Here is a 26,508-nt window from a genome sequence, read left to right on the forward strand (position 1 = left end):
GTGGAGGCCGTGGGAATTCGCATCCATACAGTGATTTACTGCGGATACCTATACATTGACTTTTTTATTTGGTTAAGCACTCACTGTGATTACCTATTCATTGTCTTCTTCACCTGGTTAAGCGCTGCACTTTATCGTTTTAAGGTTATGTAGGAAAGCATGCTTGTTATACTTGTTGTTGAACCTAAGTGGTTAATCCTCCGTATTGTGTAAAAAGGATGTTTGATCCTGTCTTCTCTGATCCTTCCCTTCTTCTACTGTCCCCAATCCATCTACTGATAGAACAGAGCCTTGGGGACACTTGCTCAGTTTGGTGTATATTGCTAGATTGTTTTTTTGGGGTTTTTTGGGAGGGTGCGATCAGCACAGGGCCAATCAGCACTGTCCAGACAGAGGGTCAGGTGTCATGCAGTCTCATTGGACATTGCGAGGAGAATGAAAACTCCTCCTACAAGCTTTAACCAGTGCTCGGCTGGACACTGATAAAAAACACAAGACTGCTGTAACTGCCGATGAGAAACGGTATTTTAGTTAATATTTACTAAAATAATTGCATTTCCATGTTCTATCTACTGTGGGAGACTGAATATGGTGAAGGCAGGGTCCTAGGTTTAGTAACATTTAAAAATTCAACAATTTAACACGTGTCAGCTTTGCTGGCAATTAGAGAAAAGCACAAGCTGGCAGTTCTCTCTATTGGCATGGTGACTGATCAGGCTCTCATGCAGTATGCAACTGGCATTTTTTCTCAGCTCCCAAGCCTAAAACAATGGTCACTTCAGCCTTTTTGATGGGAGTTTTAAAAAATAATGGGAGTTATTTGCTAGGAGTCAGCTGCATCTGTTCATTGCTTGTTTTGGCTTCATTTACACATTGAAGTTCAGAGGCTGTAAAAACACATTATTGTGTTTTAACACCCCCCATCAGCTCCACCATAAAGTGGTTGTAAACCCTTACATATATCCAGTGAAGTGACTGGCTTCAGGTGATACACAGAGATTAAACATATCCTCATACATAAATTGTGTTTTTTATCTGCTGTCTTCTTTTTCTCTTCATCTGTTCATGAGTCCGGAATTTATAAAGCTTGTCTGAGCTGTCAGAAAACAAAGCACTAAAATTACACATTGCAGTGCTCAGTGAAGTGAGCTCTGAGAGCTGATTGGAGGGAAGGGACACACCCTACTTCACACAGCACACAGGAACAGAGCTGTGGCTGTCAATCACAGGCTGTGCACTCCCTAGTCACAATTTCTTTCTTGGTGTCAGGAAAACTTGTCAGAAGTGATTCATGCTGATATCAGAGGAACAAAGCAGCAGACAGAAATGACACATAGTGTTCTTAACTGAGACAAGTACGAACTGTAGAGGGATATACTTTGTTCATATTTCATGAAGTTTACAACCACTTTAAGCTGCCAAGGACATGGCTGTGTACACATGCTGTGGCCATGATTCTTTGCTTCGCAGCCATGGCAAGATTTAAACCTCCATCACATTCATCAGGAGGTACCACTCACCAAACAGAAAGTCCACTGCATTTACCTCCCACCCAGCCATACGACATCTACAAGCTGCTTTCTCACCACAGATATCTTTACGTGGTTTTCTTTCTGCCCAATTTGATTGGCCAACCCAGGATGACATAATGGGAACTTATTCACCCTAGTGGCCAAGACACGCCAAAATTTTACACTGAGTTGCAGATGTATCTCAATGAGCAAACAACTTGCTAGCAGGCAGGGAAGAAGCATTTATTGCAGAAGAGATGCTTTGAGTCCCTTTACAGTAAAAACCTTCCTGCCAGTAAGTTTTAAAAGTTCCAGTTTCAAACAATACTTTGCTTATCAAAGGGTAAGCCCAGCACCCTTTGATAATGTGCATTGCACGAAACGCGTCGGGGGGGGCTACAGTATCCGGACGTCTGACCACTGTCTGGTCTGGTCAGTGTTAACCTTCATTTTTATCTCCACCATTTATTGTTGTGTTACCCTTTGATACAATAAACTTAGTGTCTACGGTATCACGCTATGTGGTGTCCCTTATTGGGCTCTCTTCATTGAGAGTCCCCACTTGCAGAACCTGTTCAAAGGGATCCCAGATAGTGACACGTTTGAGACACGTTTGAGACTCTTGGAGTACCTACCCTGAGTTGTGATTGGAAGGTGTATGATCCTGACCTTACCTTGGCAGTAGATGACCGCTACCTGATGAAACAGGAAAATTTCACATGCGTATTTTTGACACACTTCTGGTGAGTGCGCACTTTTTTACCCTATATTCACTGTGTGGTACACTGGAACCCTGCCCCACGCACTCATTAGGATCTACTGGATCCCCACGTGGGCCCTCATATATCTTGGGACTTTTTACTCACTCAAGTTCACCTCAGTGTGATCTGATACTCTGCACTTTATTTTATGCTATATTATGTTGTTCTTATTTATGCTATTTTAGCACTGCACCTTTATATGTATATGAATACTTTGCTTACTGCTAAATAGTTCCTTGCATGTTCAGATAATTGCTGTGTTAATTTTATTCCTGTTTAAGTTATTTATTGCTATGAAAATATAAAAAATATCATAGATCCTCACATTGATATTTGCATATATTGCACATGTGCATTTTTCTTCCCTATTGAACATCCAATGACCCTTAGTAGCAAGATGCTCAGAAATGTTAAGGTTTCTTCAAGTTTTGGCTATTTCACTTCTATAGTTGGGAAGTTCCATCCTAAATTTCCTATAACCTATCCCCAATCTGTTTCATATTTAAAACTGTGCCCAAATCATTAAAACCCACCTCTTTGGAGATGATAAATTTGGAACATTTGAGTTAAAATACAGTTGGGGCTTTTTTAGACTTGGTTGGAAGGCGTTAAACAGCCATGATTTAACTACACCTCTTAACCCAAAGGCAACAGAAGGGGGTGTACCCATGCCAGGGCAGCAATGCTTTGCTTCACAGCAACTGCAAACATTTTGTCTGCCACCCCCCCATTGCATTCGGCGGGCAGTACCACTGCTGAACGCAATCCATTGAAGAGAATAGAGCCATGCCGCAATCACCCAGCAACTGCGTACAATACAAGTGGTTGGGGTGCCGTGCTGTGGCTTTTATGGGGTTAAAACAGTCAATGAGGGGGTGATGTATCACATTCTGAATGCCTGTAAAAAGCAGTCCAACTGCGGATCACTTTTCAGAGCCATGGCATGTGAAAACATACAGTAGCTGTACTGCTCCATAATTGGAATGCTCCTATGCAGTCTTTTACAAGTCTAATACCTGTCTGGGCAGTGTTGAGAACTAATATACAGGCGTACCTCGGCTTTAAAGCGTTCTGCGGGACTTTTTGTATGCAAAAAATTTGTAAACCGAAACGCGGTTTCCCATAGGAATGCATTGAAAACCAATTAATCCGTTCCGGAAGTCAGAAAAACAGTTAAAAAAGTCTATCTGTTCAAAACTCTATATAGTGCACTTTAAAGGCATAAATACTGTACAGGAACATGATAAAAAAATAATTTGTAAATGCATTGAAAACCATTTAATCCGTTCCAGAGGTCAGAAAAGAGTAAAAAAAAGTCTATATGTTCAAAACTCTTTATAAAGTGCACTTTAAAGGCATAAATACTGTACAAGGACATGATAAAAAAAAAAATTGTAAATCCGTTGAAAACCAATTAATCCATTCCGGAGGTCAGAAAAAAGTAAAAAAAAAAGTCTATCTGTTCAAAACTCTTTATAAAGTGCACTTTAAAGGCATAAATACTGTACAGGGACATGATTTAAAAAAATTTGTGAATGCATTAAAAACCAATGAATCAGTTTGTATTGTGAAAAAAAATTGTAAACTGAGCCATTATTTTCAATGGATTTTCATTCGTAAACCGAAAATTACGTTAACCAAGGCGTTTGTAAACCGAGGTATGCCTGTATAGCAAGATCATAGTGTCAGGAATGGTCTCAGCCAAGGGACTAAAGAGGCGGCTCTCTAATTAGGCAAATTAGGTGGTCAGTCACAAAGGCTTCCCGGTTACCTAATTTGCCTAACGCAGCCTAATGTTCTGGGGGTTTCAGTAATTTTTTTCCAAAAACTGAGACTTTTACATGTATGTGAAAAATAAACTAAATTGCTCTGGAGCTGAACTGGTTAATGCTGTTCTCAGGCAGCGGTAAGAGCCCTGTCTCACTTCAGTGGGCCTCGCAGCTGTTTTGCAGCATGACTTCATTTTAGAGGTGAGAGGACACTTTAGCGCTTCTGTGCGCAGGCAGCATTAAGAGCCCTGTCACACTCACCTCTTGTGTAACCTAAGATGTCTAGAGCTCCGCTCACCAGCTAATGCGGAGTGACTTTGCGTCCGCGCACATCACCCTTCCCATCCACCTCATGAGGATCTCAATCTGGGAAGGCATGCTGTGTAGCTGACGAATTGATGGGCATGACTGGGTCCTCATGTCTAAGTTTTGCCTAAGGCCTTACAAAGCCTAGAGCTGCCTCTGGGAGACTTGATACCTTTGGGAGCCTTTGGGCCCAGGCCTTTCTGAAATCTGCAGGGATGTAGGGAAGTTATATCTGGCAGGAATTACTGAAATCTCCAAAGCTGATTACAGTCACTGAAACATGATCACTTCTAGGTACTTTGGATTTATGCACTGATAGCACTGCAACAGGAACAGGAACTAGGCCCTCACTGGTTATAGCTGTTGTAGTAGGAGTTATGTGTGAGGATGAGGCTTGAATTTTCCTTTCAAATTGAAAGAGATCACTCTGAAGAACCCTCAGGCTTATGTCAAATAAGACAATTTGATCCATTTATTTAATTTCCTTTACTTGGTAACAGCAATTAATATTCGTAGATCCCCCAAAATAGCTCTATTTCATTTATTGCCAACTGATATTCCCAAGAAATCGGTTAAATTGATTCTTTATATCATGTTGGAGGCGAGAATTACGATAACCAAACATTGGAAACGGTCAGCAATCTCACTGGACTTAGTCAAACAGAAACTTAATTACATAGTTACATAGTTAGTCTGGCTGAAAAAAGACAAAAGTCCATCCAGTTCAACCATAAAAAAAAAAAAGTTATAATCCTATACCAACAGTTAATCCAGAGGAAGGCAAAAAAACCCCAGCCAAGCATGATTCAATTTGCTCCTGCTGGGAAAATAAAATTGTTCCAGATCCCCTCAGAGGCAATCGGATATTCCCTGGATCAACTTACCTATAAATGTTATATCCACTTATATTCTGTGTATCCAAGAAAGCAATCCACTGAGCTGGCCAGAACTAACTCTTAACGGAGTCTATTCCACATTCTCACAGCTCTCACTGTGAAGAAACCTTTCCGTGTTTGGAGATTAAATTTATTTTCCTCCAGACGTAAAGAGTGCCCCTTGTCCTCTGTGATGACCTCAGGGTGAATAGCTCAACACCGAGTTCACTATATGAACCACTGATGTATTTATACATGTTGATCATAAAGCGCTGAGCAAACTGTTGGCGCTATATAAATCTTGTATAATAATAATAAAATCCCCCCTTAATCTCCTCTTCTCAAGAGAGAATACATTGGATTATGATTAATGATAAACTTCCTAGTATATTTAATAACAATACTTCTAAATTTGAGAGCACTTGGGACCCATGGATTCAGTATATTTCTGTTATTTAACAGACTCTTGGCTGGCCCTCTCTCATTTCTTTTTAGGGTTTTATTCTTTACTTTTCTTCCTCAGTTCTTTCCTCACTTTTCGTTCTCTCTACTTTTGTCTACTATTTTAATGATATTATTTGTACCACTCTGTTTATGGTGCAATTTGCTCATAATCGATCAAAATCTGAAAGTGCGTTTCCTGTCTTTCTGTATAATGTTTCTAAAAATCCTTAATAAACATATTGAAATACAAATAAGGCAATTTGGCTAAAGACTAAAGTGGAAGTGATGTCCTCTCTTGCACCTCTTAGCCATGATAGACTATTCTAGTAAAAAGGACAGGGAGAACCAAGACATCCCAATGGATGGTAGTGCCTATGCCACTGCCTGTCATGGTTATTATTATCATTATTATTATTATTATTATACAGGATTTTTATAGCACCAACAGTTTTCTCAGCTCTTTACAATATAACGGGAGATGATACAGCAACAATACAGTTCAATACAAGAGGGTTAGGAGGGCCCTGCTCCTTGGAGTTGGGCAGAGTAATCAGGCAGGACAGTACCAGAAAAATGTAAGAAGGAAAGTCATGAACAAGTCAGAGACAGTGGTCAGATTTAAAGTGACTCTGACATCAGAGAAGTATGGGGACTGCCATTAAACTAGATTCCTGGCTGGGTCTGACTTCAGTACATTTCAGTCAAAGATCCCAAACAAACAAGATGTAAACATATGTCAGAAATATCAGAACTACTTATCTTTATACTTGTTTCTGGTAAGCAACTTATACGGAATTGAAGGCAAAGCATTAGAATGACAGCCTGGACATAGCATTTCAAAATCAGTTCATTTTCTCATGGCAGATTCCCTTAAACCAGGTAGGTTAATAGAAATCCTTGCTAGAGATGAGTTCTGGTATTCCCTGACAAGCCCAGATCTAGGGGGGTGCTATGCCCTCCCAGATTTTAGTTGTCCCCCCTAAGTCTCTAGGAATGCATCCACTGATCCATGAGGCACTGTGATGGGCACAATTGATGTAAGGAGAACTCTGATGGAGACAGTTCATGTATGGAGCACTGACAATTGATTTAAGGGGGGCTCTGATGGGGACAATTTATGTCAGGGAGCACTTTGATGGAGAGAGTTGATATAAGGGGACGCTGTGATGGGGACAATGGATGTAAAAGGGACTCTGATGGGAACAGTTGATGAAAAGGGGCATGCTGATGGGGACAATTGATGTAAGGGGGCACTCTGATGGGGAAAACTGATGCAAGGGGGACTCTGATGTTGACAAATGATGTAAGGGGGCTCTGATGGAGACATTTGATATACTCTGAAGGGGACAACTGATGTAAGGAGGTACTGTACTCTGATGAGGACCCCAATGTAAGGGGTCAATCTGATAGGGACAGTTGATATATGTAGGCACAGATTCTGTTTAATCCTCCTGATTTCATGACAGCCTAATAGATACTAGTTTTTCTTGTTCACTCCTGCAATGCCTCTGCACTCTCTTTCAGACGTTATTTCCAGGTTGTGACTCTTGGTACAAAAGTGAACAAGGAATACCGGTTCCCTGCATCTCTTTCACACTGTTGACATTATGCCCCCAGACTTTTTATACTGCACCCCCAGATCAGATAGGCTAGCTCTGGCCCTGCCCCCTAAACTCATTTCTATCTGACTTTCCACTTTGTGCAATTTTCTAGCACAAATAGCTGCGGGCCAGGTCATCCCTCACCCTGCAGCACATCAAACAAAGGGACGGGATGCTGGTGGTATCAGTGCCCTTATATGAACACATGCCCCTATATAGTCCATGACATTGTCACCAACATCCCACCCCTTTGCTAATGTTTGTGCTGTTTTCTAGTTCCAGGTCATTCCCCCCATGCAGCTGATTGCACTAAAAAATAGCACAAAGCAGAAGTTCAGATAGAGATGACTTCAGAAGATAACCAAGTTCATCTCTAATCCTTGTATTGAGGTAGCTGGATAACTGGGATACATGTACAGGTAAACAGCCAGATCAAGCCAGATTGAGTCGGAAATGTGGGATCAAGCATATCAGGTCAGGTCAGAATCATTGACCTACTCTTCAGCTGAAAGTTTAAATAGTCTGTTGGGTGCAATCCTTGGGATTTAATGTGCATCTGTGCACAGAAACATGCCTGGATGTACATGGTAATGGTCATAGGCACACCTAGAATCTAAAGAATCCTTTCTCAACCAGGGTTCCTCCAGAGGTTGGAAAGGGTTCCTTAAGCAAGGAGAAATTCTTGCCTCTCAAATAAGTTGCCATTGAAACCAGTCATCTTTTTAGTTATCTGTAAAATGGGGATTAATCTCACTGCCCACAAGTGTAAGCAACTTTCTTATCCCTGACCATCATATCAATGTACAGTCAGCTGTAGATGAAGTTGTTTTTAGCACAAGGTCCCTGAGACCAAAACATTATTTCAAGGGTTCCTCATTAATAGTAAGGTTGAGAAAGGCTGGTCTAGAGTATAATAGTACATTTTTCACACCATAACCTGTAAATATATTGGATAAGGGCATATAAGTGGGGGATCATCAGATACAAATAATAATAGGTGTAATTTTTAGACTATATTGTTCCTACTCTCTCAATTCATTTCTTTGTGTATGGTGCCTTTTAACAGACTATATTTCTACCATGATGCTGTCATAAACTACACAGTTGTTTGTATAAAGTGTTGTTTTTCATCATTTCAGTATTTCAGGTATTATTATAAATGTGAAAGGAATCTGGAAATAGGAAGAAAAAGCAATAGATAATACGTGGAAACAGCAAAAATCACAGTTCCATATGAAACCAAGATGTACATGTTTAAAGTTACTTCCGTATTCTGGGCTCTCTTGTTCCATGCTCTTGGTAAGCTTTAACCTAAAATCTATTTAATGGAAATTTACAAAAATGTAGACAAATAAATAAAAAACATAAGACCATCACCTCAAATTAATGTCAAACTAATATTCACATTTTTGAATATTTTGTGAAAGGTTTTTGGGCTCGATCAGACCAGTGAGTTGCGCTGATCACACGACTGCTGCTGTGTGTTGGGAGAAACAGTGCCAATGCACTGATCCCACTGATGACAGAACTTTATTGAAATGTCACAAGTGAACTCAGATCAGTGATATACATCAGACCAAAATAACGGTCATCTGAGGAGGATAGAAGGACACCGGGATTTGGCTCCATATGAATGACAATTGGAAGCTACTGTATATGTTTAGTATATTCTATACTCGTAGGGATAAGCAGAATGATGCAAAATTGAATTTGTGGTAAAACTTTGCAGAAAAAACATGATCCATTTTTTTCTTTATTTAGAGGGTGCTTTTTTTGGTGTGAGGGTTAGTTTTTTTTGGCAAAAGAACTTAAACAGTTCTGGACTGCCCACAGTACATGTACTGAGGGTGGGTGGTACGAGCAGGATAAGCGGCATACCTGTATGCCGCTTAACACAGGTGTATTGGAATGCCCCCTGGAACACACTGTTCCTGCAACCACTGTGTCCACCAGACACAGCACTGTGCAGTTCCTGTTACTCGGCCACTTTGATCGACTGGGAGATCATGTGAACGCTATCCGATCACATGATCATATTGTCAACAAAGCTGTTATAAATGAATATCATTTATAACAGCTGTGATTCCTATACTGATGCTGTGATTGGTCCACAGCTATCACATGGTGCCTGAGCCAATCACAGCACCCAGTGCCATGCGATAGCTGTGGGCCAATCACAGCACACAATAGTAATCACAGTTTTTATGAATGTAACCCATTCATTAAAGTGCAAAAAAATCAAAGTGTAAAAAAAAAATCCCTGATCATCCCCTAGAGTAGTACAGTGTCACTATGGCGATACCAAACTACTCTGATGACAGTATGTAAAAAAATTATGAAAAAAAATGAAAAAATATGTTTAAAACAATGTTTTAAAAATGTAATTACATTTTTATTTTTTTTATTTATTTTTAGCATACTGTCACTAGTCGGTATCCCTGATCACTGCACTGTAAAAAAGATTGTAAGAAAAAAATTATTTGATTTCTTCACTTTCCAAAAAATTGTCACAAAAAATTTCAACTTGCCACACCTCTTACTACGTACCTCAGACTACCTCCAAAAAGGGGTCATATTGGGATATTTGTACTGCTCTGGCATTTTAAGGGCCTCAAGAAATGAGATAGGCCATCAGTACATTAGGTCTAATTAATTTCTAAATATATATACCATAGTTTGTAGATGCTATAACTTTCACACAAACCAATTAATATACACTTATTGAGATATATTTTTACCAAAGACACATAGCAGAATACATTTTGACCTTGATTTTTTGTGGATATGTTTTATAACAAGTAGAAAAAATATTTTTTTCAAAATTTTCAGTCATTTTTCCTTTATAGCAAAAAAAAAGAAAAATCCCAGTGGTGATAAAATACCATCAAAAGAAAGTTCTATTTGAGTGAAAAAAATGATAAAAGTTTCCTTTAGGTACAGTGTTCCATGACCACACAATTGCCAGTTAAAATAGCGCAGTGCTGAATAGCACAAAATGGCCTAGTTGTGAAGGGGTTAAAACCTTCCAGAGGGCAAGTGGTTAAGAACCACAAATTTTGCCTTCCCTATTGATTCCAATGCATTTCCTCAGAATTATAAAATTTTTAATGGAATTTCACACTTTTTTTCTTGTTCAGAATCTTTATCAAACTGTTCCACACATATACAATGTTGTATGAGATGTACATTGTTGAGCAGATAAAACAACATACAAACCATGCAAGAACAGATAGGGATGTAGGTAGAATAAAATTTTTAATCTCACAATTTTTTCCAAACTTTCAGCAAACTTTACTGGCTGCCTGAGTTTGCATTATAAAAACGTGTGTTGTTTTTGTTGCAGAAGCAAATGTTCGTCTTGTTGGGCCAAACCCATGTGAGGGGCGTTTAGAGATTTACTATGGCAATGCTTGGGGTACAGTTTGCTCAGGAATGTGGGATTTAAATGATGTACAAGTAGTGTGCAGGCAACTTGGCTGTGGTACGCCAATTGAAGCATCCGGCAATGGCAAATATGGTCAAGGTCCTCCCTTTGGTGGACTGACTTACTTCCAATGTACTGGCACTGAGAAAGACCTACTGAGCTGTCCTTATACCATTCTTCAACATTCTCATTCATACTATTCTGACTCTGGAGCCAAGTGTTCAGGTAAGGAACTACAGGGTACAAATGTAATATTCATTTATACTGCTGATAGCAGGTGCCCCCTAGAGGCCACAGAGGAGTATTGCAAGCCTTAGTAGTTTATCTTAGACTAAGCTTCATTGTGGGTTGATGACACCTTCAGGCCTCACATACCTATAGAAGAACCACAACATCTCCTCAGCTGGCAACATGGTATATTCCTACCTTTCCCAACACATGATTTCAAAGTCATTTTGAGAAAGTGGCAGTAAGCACTCAACTCCACCAGGTTGTCTCTTCACACTGTAACTTTAACTACACTATATTGCCAAACGTATCGGGACATCTGCCTTTACACGTTCCCTTTGCAGCTATAACAGCTTTAACTCTTCTGGGAAGGCTGTCCACAAGGTTTAGGAGTGTGTCTATGGGAATGTTTGACCATTCTTCCAGAAGCGCATTTGTGAGGTCAGGCACTGATGTCAGACAAGAAGGCCTGGCTCACAGTCTCCGCTCTAATTCATCCCAAAGGTGCTCTATCCAGTTGAGGTCAGGACTCTCTGCAGGCCAGTCAAGTTCCTTCTCCCTAAATTCACTAATCCATGTCTTTATGAACCTTGCTTTGTATACTGGTGTGCAGTCATGTTGGAATAGGAAGGGGCCATCCACAAACTGTTCCCTCAAAATTGGGAACATGAATTTGTCCAAAATGTCCTGGTATGCTGAAGAGTTGCCTTTACTGGAACTAAGGGGCTAAGCCCAAAGCCTGAAAAATGACCCCACAACATAATCCCCCTCTACCAAATTTTACACTTGGCACCAGGGCCATCTTTAATATTGATTGGACCCTGGTCAAACATTTTTCAGACCCCCCCATGCAATTTTGCTCTCCACCTGCTCCGAGACATACAATAAATAGCAGCTAAACTCAAAATCAGTTTACTTCAGCAGATCAGGCAGCAATTGCAATTGATTGCCGGAGGTTACAGCATATCATTACCGCTCACTGACTGGTTGCTAGAAGTTACAGTACACAGTACGGCTCACTAATTAGTTGCTAGTGGTTACAACACTTGATTTCTGCTTGCTGATTGGTTGCTAGAGGTTACTGCATATCATTACTGCTCACTGATTAGTTGTTTAAGGAATCTGCACATCCTTACTGGTCACTAGTTGGTAGCTAGAGCTTGCTGCATATTATTACTGCTCACTGATTGCTTGCTAGAGGTACTGCACATCATTACTGGTCACTAGTTGGTAGCTAGAGGTTGCTGCACATACTTACTGGTCACTAGTTGGTAGCTAGAGGTTACTGCACATCATTACTGCTCAGTGATTGGTTGATAGAGGTTACTGCACATCATTACTGGTCACTAGTTGATAGCTAGAGGCTGCTGCATATTATTACCGCTCACTGGTTGCTAGAGGTTACTGCACATCCTTACCACTTACTGATTGGTTGCTAGAGGTTACAGCACTTCATTACATCTCACTGATTGGTTGCTGAAGGTTGCAGAACTTCATCTCCTCACTGCCTGCACACCATGGACTGAGAAGGTTAGGGGACCCACCAAAAGACAGAAAACTCCTAGGACTCCTTGGATCAATGGCAGTGCTGTGGGGGAGGGTATGATCAGTGGCAGTGCTGGGGAGAGGGTTGATAGAATCAGTGGCAGTGGTGGGGGGATGGGATCAGTGGCAGTTGTGGGGAGGATGGGATAAGTGGCAGTGCTGGGGGGATGGGATGAGTGACAGTGCTGTTGGCGGGATGGGATCAGTGACAGTTCTTGGGGGATGGGATCAATGGCAGTGCTTGGGGTGGATGGGATCAGTGGCAGTGCTGGATGGGGATGGGGGTGACATTTCTACACTGACCACCAATGTTAGGGGGAATTAAAACGAATTTATTTCAGGTACTTATATAGCGCCGTCAATTTACACAGCGCTTTACATATATATTATACATTCACATCAGTCCCTAACCCTCAAGGGGTGTACAATCCAAGGTACTAATAACCAATGTAAGGGGATTTACACTGAGCACCAGTGTAAAGGCAATTCTGAACTTACCACCAATGTAAAGGGAAATTTACACTGGCCACCAATGTAATGGGGGATTTTACACCAACAACCAATAGATTTCTACACTGGCCACCAATGTAAGGGGGAATTTACACTGACCATTAGCAGAGGTGTTGGTGGCTGGAGCCTTGGAGGTGGCATAATATACAAATGAATGCCGCCGCAATTTACATATAAATGCTACATTACAGCTGCTATTTACATATGAATGCTGCTGTTATTTATATGTGAATGCAGACATGGTCTGCACATGTTAGTCATTTGTATATGGCATTAGGACAGAGCTGGGCAGCATAAGTGACAGCACTTCACACTGAGATATCAGACACAGCCTGGGACAAAGACTTCCAGGGACAAGGGAATGTAAACCAGTATAGTTGGCAGGTATGGGCCCCACAACAATGACTGGGCCCAGCAGCAGCTTTTCCTTTTGCCCCTCCTTAAAGACGACTCTGCTTGGTACATTGCAGTCAGGCAAGTACCATTCTCCTGGCAACCGCCAAACCCAGACACGTCCATCGGATCATCAGACAGAAAAGCGTGATTCATCACTCCAAAGAACATGTCCGCACTGCTCTAGAGTCCAGTGGCGACATGCTTTACAAAACTGCATCTGACACTTTGCATTGCATTTGGCAATGTAAGGCTTGGCTGCAGCTGCTTGGCCGTGGAAACCCATTCCATGAAGCTCTCTACGCACTGTTGTGCTAATCTGAAGGCCACATGAAGTTTCGAGGTCTTTAGCTATTGACTTTGCAGACAGTCAGTGACTTCTGCTCACTGTGCGCTTCAGCATGCTCCGCCCCCCCCCGTCATTTTATGTGGCCTACCATTTTGTGACTGAGTTGTTGTTCCCAGTTGCTTCCACTTTGCTATAATACCACTAACAGCTGACAGTGGAATATTTAGTAGCAAGGAAATTTCACGGCTGGATTTATTGCACAGGTGGTACCACGCTGGAATTCACTGAGCTCCTGAGAGCGACCCATTCTTTCACAAATGTTTGTAGAAGCAGTCTGCATGCCTAGGTGCTTGATTTTATACACCTGTGGTCATGGAGGTGATTGGAACACCTGAATCCATTGATTTGGAGGGGTGTCCCAATACTTTTGGCAATATAGTGTATATTATCCCCTTAGACATAGAGGGAAACCACTATACTTCACTTCATAAGGCCTTGCACACTATGGTTCCCAGGATCCTGGTCTCTAAGAGTGTTTTGTACCACAGTGCACTCCAACATGGATACCATGCCACTAAGTGAGGTGCATGAGGTGTAACCTGCCCCCTCACTACCTATCACCAGCCACTGCCACTGTTTCCTCTGCTAGCTGGCAGCTTCTCCTTCTTGTTCTCTCTCCACACATCATTAACTTGTTGCACACTCTTTACTTCTTCTTAACCATAAAGGTTAACTGTAATGTTCTCTCCTCATTCATAACCCAGAGGGTAACTATGGCTTTAACTCACTGTTTCACTTTTCTTTTCAATACACCATGGCTAAACATTACTGTAATATCCTTCTCCTCCATCCTCAAGTAATCAACACAAGACAAATATACATACAAAACAATTAGTGCAAAACAATAAACTGAGTCCTGGTAAATTTTCTTAACGTGATATTATCAATCACACTAGTGCTGCATGCATAATTTACACACAGAGAGTCCTCAGAAGGAATCCTAAAAACAATCCGTGATCCTGTAGTGTCTTCAATAGTATAGTGCAAAAAGTGATATAAAGTATAATCCACCAAATTTATATATATACACTCTGGGCTCCTTCACCAGTTGTGCTCTCATTTGATGTATATGACCAAACCGTTAAGTGAATTGAACAGATGGATAAATTCCTGTATCCCAGATGGATGGATGGATAAATGGAGTTTTTCTTTTTTCCAGCAGGGGATCTCGCCGTTATCAAGAGATCCTTTCCTAAATACGGGTGGATGGTTGGAGTTATCCCTTTTCCCACTAGGGGGTCTCTTAGCTCCTTTCAGACTTTCTCCTCCATAAATAAGTGTTCCTTGTAATTAAAAAGAAAATATAGTGCCTTATCCTCTTTTTTAAAAGATGTAATAAATAAATATAGTGCACTCACATGTTAAATAAATAAAATAAATGTTTTTGGTACAAATTTGCTTGGTCTTTAGTATGTTTTACACACTCCCATATACTTGCTGTGTGGTTTGCCTGAAAGCATCATGACGTCAGAGCCCCTCCCCTACCCGTTACGCCACAAGGTCACATGGTTTCATCAGGGGGAATTGATTAGCTGGCATGGCGCACATTGACTTATATAGGAACTATGAGCGCCATTTTTTTAAAGTCCACATGGCGGCGGCCATTTTTTTTGGGTCCAATTTAACTAACTGCGAACGGAGATGGAGCTGTTTCCATGCAGGGTGTCAGATCCACCTACTTCTTTTTGCACTATACTAATAAAGACACTACAGGATCACGGATTGTTTTGAGGATTTTTTTGAGGATTCCTTCTCTGTATGTAAATTATGCATGCAGCACTAGCGTGATTCATAATATCACATTAAGAAAATTTACCAGGACTCAGTTTATTGTTTTTCACTAATTGTTTTGTATATATATTAATAGTGGAGCGTGACACAAAGTGTTTTTTTAATTTAATATAGACACATTGGTATGGGTATGTGTGTAGTGTAGGCGACCCACTTATTCAATTTATATATTTATTTAACTAATTAATTCAGTCACTGAATCATTTATATTTATAATTTATTTTACCTACTTAATTAAAATTATTAGTAAAATTAAAATACACCCTAGTAGCTCATAAGAATCACATTTATAAATCAACACAAGATAACTTCTTCAAACAATAATTAAGTTTACTGAATAGACTTGGAAATACAGTTGAAGTAGTACATTTCACAGAATAGTTCCTTCACATAAATGACTGTACTATACATTACATTTGCTGTGCAGTGATTTGGCTGTGTATGATTTGGCTGTACTGTTTCCCTAGTGGAGCTGCTCATACAGTACCTGAAAATAGGAAAGTCCATTCATACAAAGATCATTCACATGGTTGCCCAAATTCAGGTTCCATTTAGGGAGAAAGCTGCTGAACGAATATTTTACATTTAGGCTACCTTTATACTGATCCACCGCAAAAACGCCTCAAAAACATATAGGCATTTTTACCACATTTTTGACTAATTTTTACCACGTTTTTCACACGTTTTTCAAAGGACATGTAACTTAAAACTGCACCAAAAACGCTTCTCAGAGGCGTTTTTCAGGCGTTTTCCATTGATTTTTTTGGGGTGTTCTTTTAACTCCCCAAACATGCCCCAAAGATGCTGCAAGCAAGAGTTTTTACACCGCACCGCAAGTGCAACACCTCAGTGTGAAAACATACATAGATATACATTCACATACACAAGGAAGCAGTTTTCTTGAGCTTTTCAGGTGCTTTTTTTAACGCAAAAACGCTTGAAAAACTCCTCAAATTGAAATCAGCCTTACAACTTCCATACTGGACTGCACCACAAGGCTGGCTTCCCCTACACATATAGCCTCTCAAAAAGGGCCATGACGCACACATGCAGTGGAAGAAATGTCACACAATTACATTTACCCTTTTTGCATCAGCCAGAAATGTAAAGAACTATAACACAGTAGCAGGCATAAAATAATATAACCTAGACTCCTGCCTGCACTGCAAATTGAAAGAATGCAGCTTTACCATATTCTACCCTTCTTTTTTGTAATACTGTATATAAATACATGAAAACAAAACGTCTGTCTCTAAAATCCCTATGCATTTACCTAATAAGGTGTGAACTCCAACCAACACCTATTTTTATACATTTGCACTTTAAATATAAATGGCTCTTATTGCAGTCAGTCCTATGTCTGGCTGCTGCTTCAAAGTTTAAAATCTTTACTTTCATAGAGCACAGAATTGTGAGCGCTGAATCCTGACTCTGAATCTTATCGTCCCGCTGAGATCACTGATTGGTAGTAATCACTCACTGTGTTCGTTCAGGAAAGGAAGGGGCCTGTAAACATAACATGTTTAGCGCCCCCTCGCCCCTTCCCCCACACGATTTTCCATTCTAAAATGATCCCTCTGTGTGCCCACAGCAGCTAACAGCTGCCAGGAGGGAGTTTAGAAGAAGCTGGCAGTGCTGCAAAGAAGGAGAGGGTAATAGAGGGTAATCAGAGCTGTGGGGAAGGGGGAGGCATCAAATCATCGATAGATGGGGTGATTGGTGCAAAATTACTGGAACTGATCCCCCTGTGGCTCCCCCTGCAGCAGCTGAAAGTTAGCAGGCATGAGAGGAGGAGAAATTGGCTGTGCTGCAGGGGGAGCCACAGGGGAATCCATTCCAGTAATTGCCCTGCCTGTCAGTTGTCCACGATCCCCTTTTTCCTGCCTGTCAGCTGCCTGGGCTCCCTGTTCAACTGATGAGCCTGAGCCCTGTGCAGTGGGGTCGGTGCTACCCCCTTATTGGCGGCCCTGCACACACTCAAGGGGAAACTCATTTTTAGGGGAGCCAGATACAATTTACATATGGTAAATTATATTAACTGGGGAGTATCAAGTCAACACACTGTACAAAAGCAAAGGTATCTGTGAATTCCTCAAGCGGATTGGTAGAAAGGCTTAAAGCCTAAGTGTAACTAAAATTAAAAACAGAAAGATCAGCACAAGGGACATAACTTACAGTCAGTAGAATGTGTCCCTTGTGCTGATGCCTCTTCTTCCAGTAGAAATCCTCTTTTGTCCATGCCCCCCCCCCGCCATAATCTTCTGGTGCAGCAGGGGTTAACACAGCTAAGAGGCTTTCACAGGCACTCATCAGGACAGCCTGGATAGGCCCACCCTTTCTGCTCAGCTCCTCCATTCATAGGACTAGTACTACAACTTCTATGAATGAAACAAAATCTATGAATGGAGCATGGGTGGGTGATTGATAGGTGAAAATGAACATGAACATGATGAACAAAACAGAAAAGGACAGACTACACAATGTACACCTCATCACAGAAAAGAGGAGATCTCGGCAAATGACTCCATACTTTAAAGTATATAAAGGGAACTCCACAGTGCCTGTAAGCAACGTTTTCAAGTAGGGACTACTAAACTGTCACACAGTTCTCTTCAGTGCTGGCCAGGCCTTGGTCCCTATAGGGTTGAATAGGCCATATACTGTATCAAGACTGGAAATCCTTGGCATGTGGCCCCACCCACATGGAAGAAAAATATATTTGAGATGTATTTTAAAAATATTCCTCCCAAATATATTGCTATATATTTGAAACACTACAATTTTGGCCATATACAATATATTTCAAAATATATGTCAATATATATATATATATATATATATATATATATACTGCATGTTGAAATGCGTTTTTATTACAAAATATATGAAAAATATTTTTAAAAATACATTTCAAATATACTGTATGTCTTTAAAAATACAAATCTACATTTTTGGAATGCATTTACAAATATATGTAAACATATATGTTAAAATTATTTTTAAAAATATATATTTTTTTAAATATATTCTTCCGATTTTTTTAACATATAAAAAAGTAATTTTTACATATATTTTTACAAAAATTTGTAAATGCATTCCAAAAATTTAGATTTGTATTTTTAAAGACATACAGTATATTTGAAAAGTATTTTTATAAATATTATTCATATATATTTTGTAATAAAAACACATTTCAACATGCAGTATGTATATACCGTATTTTTCGCTCCATAAGACGCACCTGACCATAAGACGCGTCTAGGTTTTAGAGGAGAAAAACAAGAAAAAAAATATTCTGAACCAATGGACTGCAGACATAGTACAGGAGATGACCAGACACTGCGGACATACTACAGGAGATGACCAGACACTGCGGACATACTACAGGAGATGACCAGAGACTGCGGACATAGTACAGGAAATGACCAGAGACTGCGGACAGTACAAGAGATGACCAAAGACTGCAGACACAGTACAGGAGAAGGACCAGAGACTGCGGACACAGTACAGGAGATGGACCAGAGACTGCGGACACAGTACAGGAGATGATCAGAGACTGCGGACACAGTACAGGAGATGACCAGAGACTGCGGACACAGTACAGGGATGACCAGAGACTTCGGACACAGTACAGGAGATGACCAGAGACTGCGGACAGTACAGGAGATGACCAGAGACTGCGGACAGTACAGGAGATGACCAGAGACTGCGGACACAGTACAGGAGATGACCAGAGACTGTGGACAGTACAGGGGATGACCAGAGACTGCGGACAGTACAGGAGATGACCAGAGACTGCGGACAGTACAGATGACCAGGGACTGCGGACACAGTACAGGGGATGACCAGAGACTGCAGACATAGTACAGGAGATGACCAGAGACTGCGGACAGTACAGGAGATGACCAGAGACTGCGGACACAGTACAGGAGATGACCAGAGACTGTGGACAGTACAGGGGATGACCAGAGACTGCGGACAGTACAGGAGATGACCAGAGACTGCGGACAGTACAGATGACCAGGGACTGCGGACACAGTACAGGGGATGACCAGAGACTGCAGACACAGTACAGGATATGACCAGAGACTGCGGATAGTACAGGAGATGACCAGAGACTGTGGACAGTACAGATGACCAGAGACTGCAGACAGTACAGGAGATGACCAGAGACTGCAGACAGTACAGGAGATGACCAGAGACTGCAGACAGTACAGGAGATGACCAGAGACTGCAGACAGTACAGGAGATGACCAGAGACTGCGGACAGTACAGATGACCAGAGACTGCAGACAGTACAGATGACCAGAGACTGCAGACAGTACAGGAGATGACCAGAGACTGCAGACAGTACAGGGGATGACCAGAGACTGCAGACAGTACAGGGGATGACCAGAGACTGCAGACAGTACAGGGGATGACCAGAGACTGCAGACAGTACAGGAGATGGCCAAAGACTGCAGACAGTACAGGGGATGACCAGAGACTGCAGACAGTACAGGAGATGACCAGAGACTGCAGACAGTACAGGGGATGACCAGAGACTGCAGACAGTACAGGGGATGACCAGAGACTGCAGACAGTACAGGAGATGACCAGAGACTGCAGACAGTACAGGGGATGACCAGAGACTGCAGACAGTACAGGGGTTGACCAGAGACTGCAGACAGTACAGGGGATGACCAGAGACTGCAGACAGTACAGGGGATGCCCAGACACTGCGGACCTTTAGGGAGGGAGTGGGAGTGGGTACCTGAATTTGACACTTCCACGGAGCTCTCCTTCCTATACTGTGTGCATGCGTGAGAAGCGCTGCGCTTTGCGAATGGCCTCGTCGTCCTGGGACCTGTCATGTGTCCCAGAACACACCGGACCATTCACAAAGCGCAGCGCTTCTTGTGCATGCGCAGTTGGCACCCTCTGCCAAAATTGTAGCATTTCAAATATGTGGCAATATATTTGGGAAGAATATTTTTCAAATATATTTCAAATATATTTTTCTTCCATATGGGCATTCAAGTCTATGAAAAGATAATTTAATTGGACAGATGGGGGCAGTAAGCAGTTGGAGTTGGGGTTATTATTATTATTATACAGGATTTATATAGCGCCAACAGTTTGCTCAGCACTTTACAATTTAACGGGAGACAATACAGCAACAATACAGTTCAATACAAGAGGAATTTGAGGGCCCTGCTCCTTGGAGCTTACAATCTAGGAGGTAGGGGCTAGTGGTACAAAAGGTAGTAACTGTGGGGGATGGACTGGTTGGAAGAGTAGAAGATTCCAGTATTAGCTGAGGGCAGGATAGGCTTCCCTGAAGAGATAGGTTTTCAGAGATCGCCTAAAAGTGAGCAGATAGTCTGATAAATTGGGGTAGAGAGTTCCAGAGGATGGGGGAAGCTCTGGAGAAGTCCTGGAGATGAGCATGAGAGGAGGAGACAAGGGAGCTAGAGAGTAGGAGGTCTTGCGAGGAGCGGAGAGTACGGTTTGGGTGATATTTAGAGATAAGATCGGTGATGTAATTTGGGGCAGAGTTATAAATGGCTTTATACGTTATTGTTAGTGTTTTGAATTTTATCCGTTGGGCAATGGGAAGCCAGTGGAGGGATTGGCAGAGAGGCAGAACAGTTAGTAAGGTGGATGATTCTGGCAGCAGCATTCATGATAAACTGAAGAGGGGATAGCCTGCGATGAGGTAGGCCAATGAGGAGGGAGTTGCAATAGTCAAGGGGAGATATAACAAGGGAGTGAATAAGTTGCTTAGTGGTTTCTAAGGTTAGGGACGGGCGTATCTTGGAGATGTTATGGAGGTGAAGTCTACAAGGTTTGGACAGTGATTGGATTTGGGGCTGAAAGGACAGATGGGAGTCTAGGATTACACCTAGTACCCTGACATGATCGGAGGGACTGATGATTGTATTATTGATCTTGATGGAGAAGTCAGGGGAGGGGGCGCAGGCTGGGGGGAATACTAAGAGCTCAGTTTTTGGAAAGATTGAGTTTGAGGAAGTGGAATGACATCCATGCCGATATGTCGCTTAGTACTTTAGTAATGTGAGAGGAGAGGTGAGGAGTAGAAAGATAGATTTGTGTGTCATCAGCATAGAGATGGTATTTAAAGCCATGGGAGTTTATCAAGTGACCAAGGGAGGAGGTGTAGATGGAGAAGAGAAGGGGTCCAAGGACAGAACCTTGAGGGACCCCTACAGAAAGAGGAGTGAAGAGGAGGAGGCAGCATTATAGTTAACACTGAAGGAGCGCTGTGATAGGTAGGAGGAGAACCAGGAGAGAGCAGAGTTTCTGAGGCCAAGAGAGTGGAGTTTTTTGAGGAGGAGGGGATGGTCAACCGTATCAAAAGCCGCAGAGAGGTCAAGTAGTAAGAGTATGGAGTAGTGGCCATTGGTTTTAGCAGTTAGTAGATCATTATTGAGTTTTAGTAGGGCAGTTTCAGTGGAGTGTAGTGAGCAAAAGCCAGACTGTAAAGGGTCAAGAAGGTTGTTGTCAGTGCTGTAGGAGCTCAGGCAATTGTAGACTATGGTGTCCGTTTATGACACACAGAATAGCTGAGATTCAGAGGATCACAGCTATTCTCTGGTCATTCACAGTTTATGACACCCAGGAGAATATGTTCAGCCCTTCTCTGGAGATCTGTGTTCTCCCTCCAGATTCTCCAGCCCAGAGCTGGAGAATCGGAGGGACCGCAAACTAAGCAGAGATAATTTACCTCTGTTTAGTAAACTGATCTTTTACTGTAATCTCACGAGATTATAGTAAAATCAGCCGTTTTCCAGCGTTTGTAGACCGTTCTCCCTTCGTTTGGAGAACTGATCTACATATGCTTCATAAACGGCATTCACAGGAGAACTGTGTTCTCCGAGAATGCCGGAGAACTGAGCAGCGATCTATTACTGCTGGTACATAAACGGACACCTAAGCGTTCTAGGAGTTTAGAGGTAAATGGCAGCAGGGAGATGGGTCTTAAGGGTTGGGGATTTGTGCAGATTACCTTGAAAAAGAGTGAAGGGGTAGGCTACTGATGGTTTAAGTAATGGTACAGCTCTCCTTTTAATAAAGAAAAAACTATAAATAATAAAGAATGGGAAACATTTTTCCTTTTTACCCCAAAATAAATTAGCATCTCTAATATGCTTAGTGATAATATTATCCCAAATCTTAGTCGTTTGCCTAAGCCATAAATACAGCCTCAGCTGATACTTGTTCTAGTTCTTTTCCTAGTTCCTGCATTAGTTCTTTCCCCAGCCTAATCCTCCTCCTAGCCCTCACCCTCATCATTCGGAATAGTAAAGGTTTGGCCAGCCACTGCTCTTAGTAAGATTTCTTACTTGTTTAGCTACATTTTACAATGTTCTTAACAATGGCCATTTGCTAAGAATGAAAAGTAGGTAAAAGAGTTAAAGATGTCTATAGAAAATGTGTTTCACAAAACAGGCCCCTTTGCTTTTTCCCAAAGTGTAAGGGCCTATTCACATCGATGTTTTTTTTTTTTTTGGTGCGTTGTATTTTAGGGATCTCTTACATGTATCTTAGGCGTGTTACCATTAAACCCATAGAACGTGTTTTGGTGAAAGCACATCAAAAACGCAGCATGCAGGACTTTTTTCAATGCACCCCACCTAAAATACACATAAAAAGTTCCTTTTCTGTCTTTTGCTGACAATTAAGATCATGTTATTCATTTTCAAGGGCCACGGAGAAATTTGCAGATTCAAATTCATGTGTCGTCGTTCTTTTCTTTGGATGGCATAAACAGCACTGTAGAGGAAAAAGGGGTAAGCAGTTGAAATGAAATCTCTTAGATTGTACTTTGTAAGGTCATAAATAGCTGTAGTGATCAAGGGTGTAACTATGTGTGATGTGGCCCCATATCAAAACTATTAACCACTTCTTGTCCCTTAGCCTGTTTATAAATGGCCTAAGGTTGAATTGGTTCTATTGGGAAAATGGTTGAGACTATATCATGAACCTGGTATTGTTGTTTTCAGCTTGGGATTCCCTACACGGTAACAATGGTCCAATAGCCGCTGGATCACTTTCACAGTTGGCGGAAGGTGGTCCCCCTACCTTCCTTTGCTGCCGCCACCCTCTTTATCTATATCTAATCGGGGAGCCTGGTAAGGATGCGACAGGCAGCATCGGCTTCAGGGCACACAGTGCCTAGTACTGACATTTGAAAGCATCCTATAGATGCATATCTTAGCAATCACTGGATGTGGTGGCTGCATTTGTTTTCTATTTTTCAATCTTTTATTTCCTTATTTTTATCTGGTGATCAGCCAGTAACACACCTCCTGTTTTAGAGAGGCTTCATCCACTCCTCCACTGTATCTATGGAGGAGCAAAGTAGCCATCCTTGGAAAGCAGCATTGTCAATCAGTGGAGAGGGTAGTGTTAGATGAACTAGTAGATGTAGATGGATTTTACAACTGACTAACAATGTAAAGCCCAACTGCAGCTAACATCTTTTAAAGTGGAACTAAACCTAACATTTTAAAATCTGCGAGTAGGTAGCTCTTTATTGCAGAAGAGATACAGTATCTCACAGAAGTGAGTACACCCCTCACATTTTTGTAAATATTGTATTCTATCTTTCATGTGACAACACTGAAGAAATGACACTTTGCTACAATGTAAAGTAGTGAGTGTACAGCTTGTATAACAGTGTAAATTTGCTGTCCCTTCAAAATAACTCAACACACTTTTGTTGCCAGCAGTTTAGACATTAATGGTTGTGTGTTTCTTCAGTGTTGTCACATGAAAAGATATAATAAAATATTTACAAAAATGTGAGAGATGTACTCACTTCTGTGAGATACTGTATGTGCATGAGCTGCACATGACTAAATGATTGATTCCCATGCCCATTCATGGGATGATGTCATCGCCAGTTGGCCAATTAAGAGACTGAAAATCAGGCACGCAGAAGTAGAATATAACAGTAGAATATAACAGCGACTGCCAAGAGATGTAATGTTACATTGCTGGAATTCAGAGGTGAGTATTTGTAGTGTTTAGTACAGCTTTAAACAGTTATAGTAACCTTTTTGGTTTGCAATAGCCACTGATAGAGTTTGAAATTGTCATTTTATATTAGCAAGGTTTAGAGAACAATTATTTATCTAAGCTTTGCTCACTGATTTCTGTAAACCTCTGGCCTGTAAATCCTGCTCTGTACTCTAATCTTTAATCTATAGAGAAAAACATCTGAATAAAAGGAAAATGTTTAGTAAGTAACCTGCAGCTCAGAGAATCAAATGTCAGTAATACACACATAGGGGTGTATTCATTTAAAACAAAAAATCACATTGCAATTAAGCCAGGGAAAGCACATACACATTCATTCTGTGTGAAAAACAAAAACAATGTTATTACTTCCTGCACTGGACGAATGCTTATCACTGATTTAAAACTGCATTTGGCCATTTGATGGCGCTAGGTACCATAGGAAATTGCTATGATACGTATCTCCACCTAGTGGCCAAATGCCAAATAACTGTTTATGCAAAATGGGTATTTTTAATTCTAGAAATTTTTTTTGATTATCATAAACAGCTGTAACTGTTTATTATTTTTTTTATTTTGTCGTTTTTCGTAGTTGCTTTCAGCTCTCTCTATCCTGGCAGGGCAGATTCTACCTGAACTCAAAATCAGAAGGAAGGTGAAATTGTAAGCAGCTATTCATCTGTGGCCTAGCGTGAAAGTGAACCTAACTTCTTAATTGTACTAGCTGTTCCTTAAAGGTTATTAGTAGATATGTAATTTTCATATGTATATGTATATGTATGTATTATGTTTTTATTACCTGAACAACAATGTATAAATCATACTTTCTGTTCTATATGGAGTGTCATTTCTCAAAGCTGTCAGGTCATAATGTGTGTAGAGGCTACAATGGGGATGTGTTTATAACAGATATAATGTATGAATGTATGGATGAACTTATTAAAGCCCAACTCCAGTCAAAACATTTATTTAGAGCCTCTGTCAAGTTTTTCTTGCTGTCTATGCACCATATCTGTCTCAACGTTACATGTAGGTTGCAATAAAAAAATTGGCATTGTGGATCGTATATTCTGAATATTCCAGCAGCACATCCTAAAGAGGGACTGACCTCTGGAAGCTGTACCCATAAAAGGCAAGCAGGGGGCAATGCACTGGTCTTGATTTGTGTCTTTGTATGATGGTGGCCTTCTTGTTAGAGGCAGGGCTTTGCTTCCTTATGGCAGAGCCTCCAACAAGGAGAACAGGGAACTGCACAGTAGTGATATTACCAAATCTCACTGCAAATCTTCTGAGAATGGCAGTAAGAGGCAGCAGTGCCTTAGATCTCACACTGCTGATATACAGCTAGAAGACTGTTTGTACAGGAGTGCCTAGGCACCCTCAAATACCAGGAAGTTCTCTGTTTCAGGAGGCATTCCCGACAAAAGGCACATTATTTCTGGCTACTGCTTAGGTACAATTACCATTTCTAGATTTCATCAATAACATTGTAAATATTCATATATGTTTACTGGGTAATGAATAAGCGCTGTCTTTAGCGTGAAATGCGTTTACCTGCCAGTCCACCACTGTATTTCCACTGTCTGTATTGGTTTTATCTTGGTTCAATAAAGTGGAGTGTTTGAAGTGCAGGCGATCGGACTTCCTTTTGTTCTCATTGGAAATATTCACTTTTTTCGTTCAATTCCACTTTATTCATTATAAATAGTGTATTTTTATATACTGTAAGTATGTGGAAGTAATGCAGGACCTCTTTGGAGAATTTCCTGATAAAGAGATCCTAAATGACTCTGAAACACTGCATCTGTTTTTGATTTCCCATACACTTAAAGAGGAACTTTGCCCCCCTTTTGTTTTTTTTGTTTTTTTTATAACCCATCTTACCTATTTTATGCAGGTTTGTCCTCAATTCACATATTCACTTGCCCACTGAATCCAGCATTGTCCTGCTGCAAACTGGTGCTTTGCTGCCATAGC

The 26,508-nt window shown here is 41.1% G+C and overlaps 1 protein-coding gene across 4 annotated transcripts in view; it reads left to right on the plus strand.

Moving 5' to 3' along the window:
• Positions 1-26,160, plus strand: part of LOC149441722 (scavenger receptor cysteine-rich domain-containing group B protein-like) — a 38,949-nt gene extending 12,789 nt beyond the window's left edge. For 2 of the 4 annotated variants that reach the window (XM_089656960.1, XM_089656959.1), the window contains exons 2-5: positions 8,407-8,566; positions 10,611-10,916; positions 23,215-23,300; positions 25,124-26,160. In XM_089656960.1, the coding sequence (XP_089513086.1) occupies positions 8,512-8,566; positions 10,611-10,916; positions 23,215-23,300; positions 25,124-25,198 (522 nt within the window). In that variant the 5' untranslated portion in view covers positions 8,407-8,511 and the 3' untranslated portion in view covers positions 25,199-26,160. The remainder of the gene's footprint in view (positions 1-8,406; positions 8,567-10,610; positions 10,917-23,214; positions 23,301-25,123) is intronic. The other 2 variants (XM_089656962.1, XM_089656961.1) reach the window with 2 other exon arrangements.
• The last annotated feature ends 348 nt before the right edge of the window (positions 26,161-26,508 follow it).

The sequence above is a fragment of the Staurois parvus genome, unplaced genomic scaffold (assembly GCF_062004578.1).
Source record: "Staurois parvus isolate SC_StPar_1 unplaced genomic scaffold, SC_StPar_1.0 ptg000953l, whole genome shotgun sequence".
Taxonomy (NCBI): Eukaryota; Metazoa; Chordata; class Amphibia; order Anura; family Ranidae; genus Staurois; species Staurois parvus.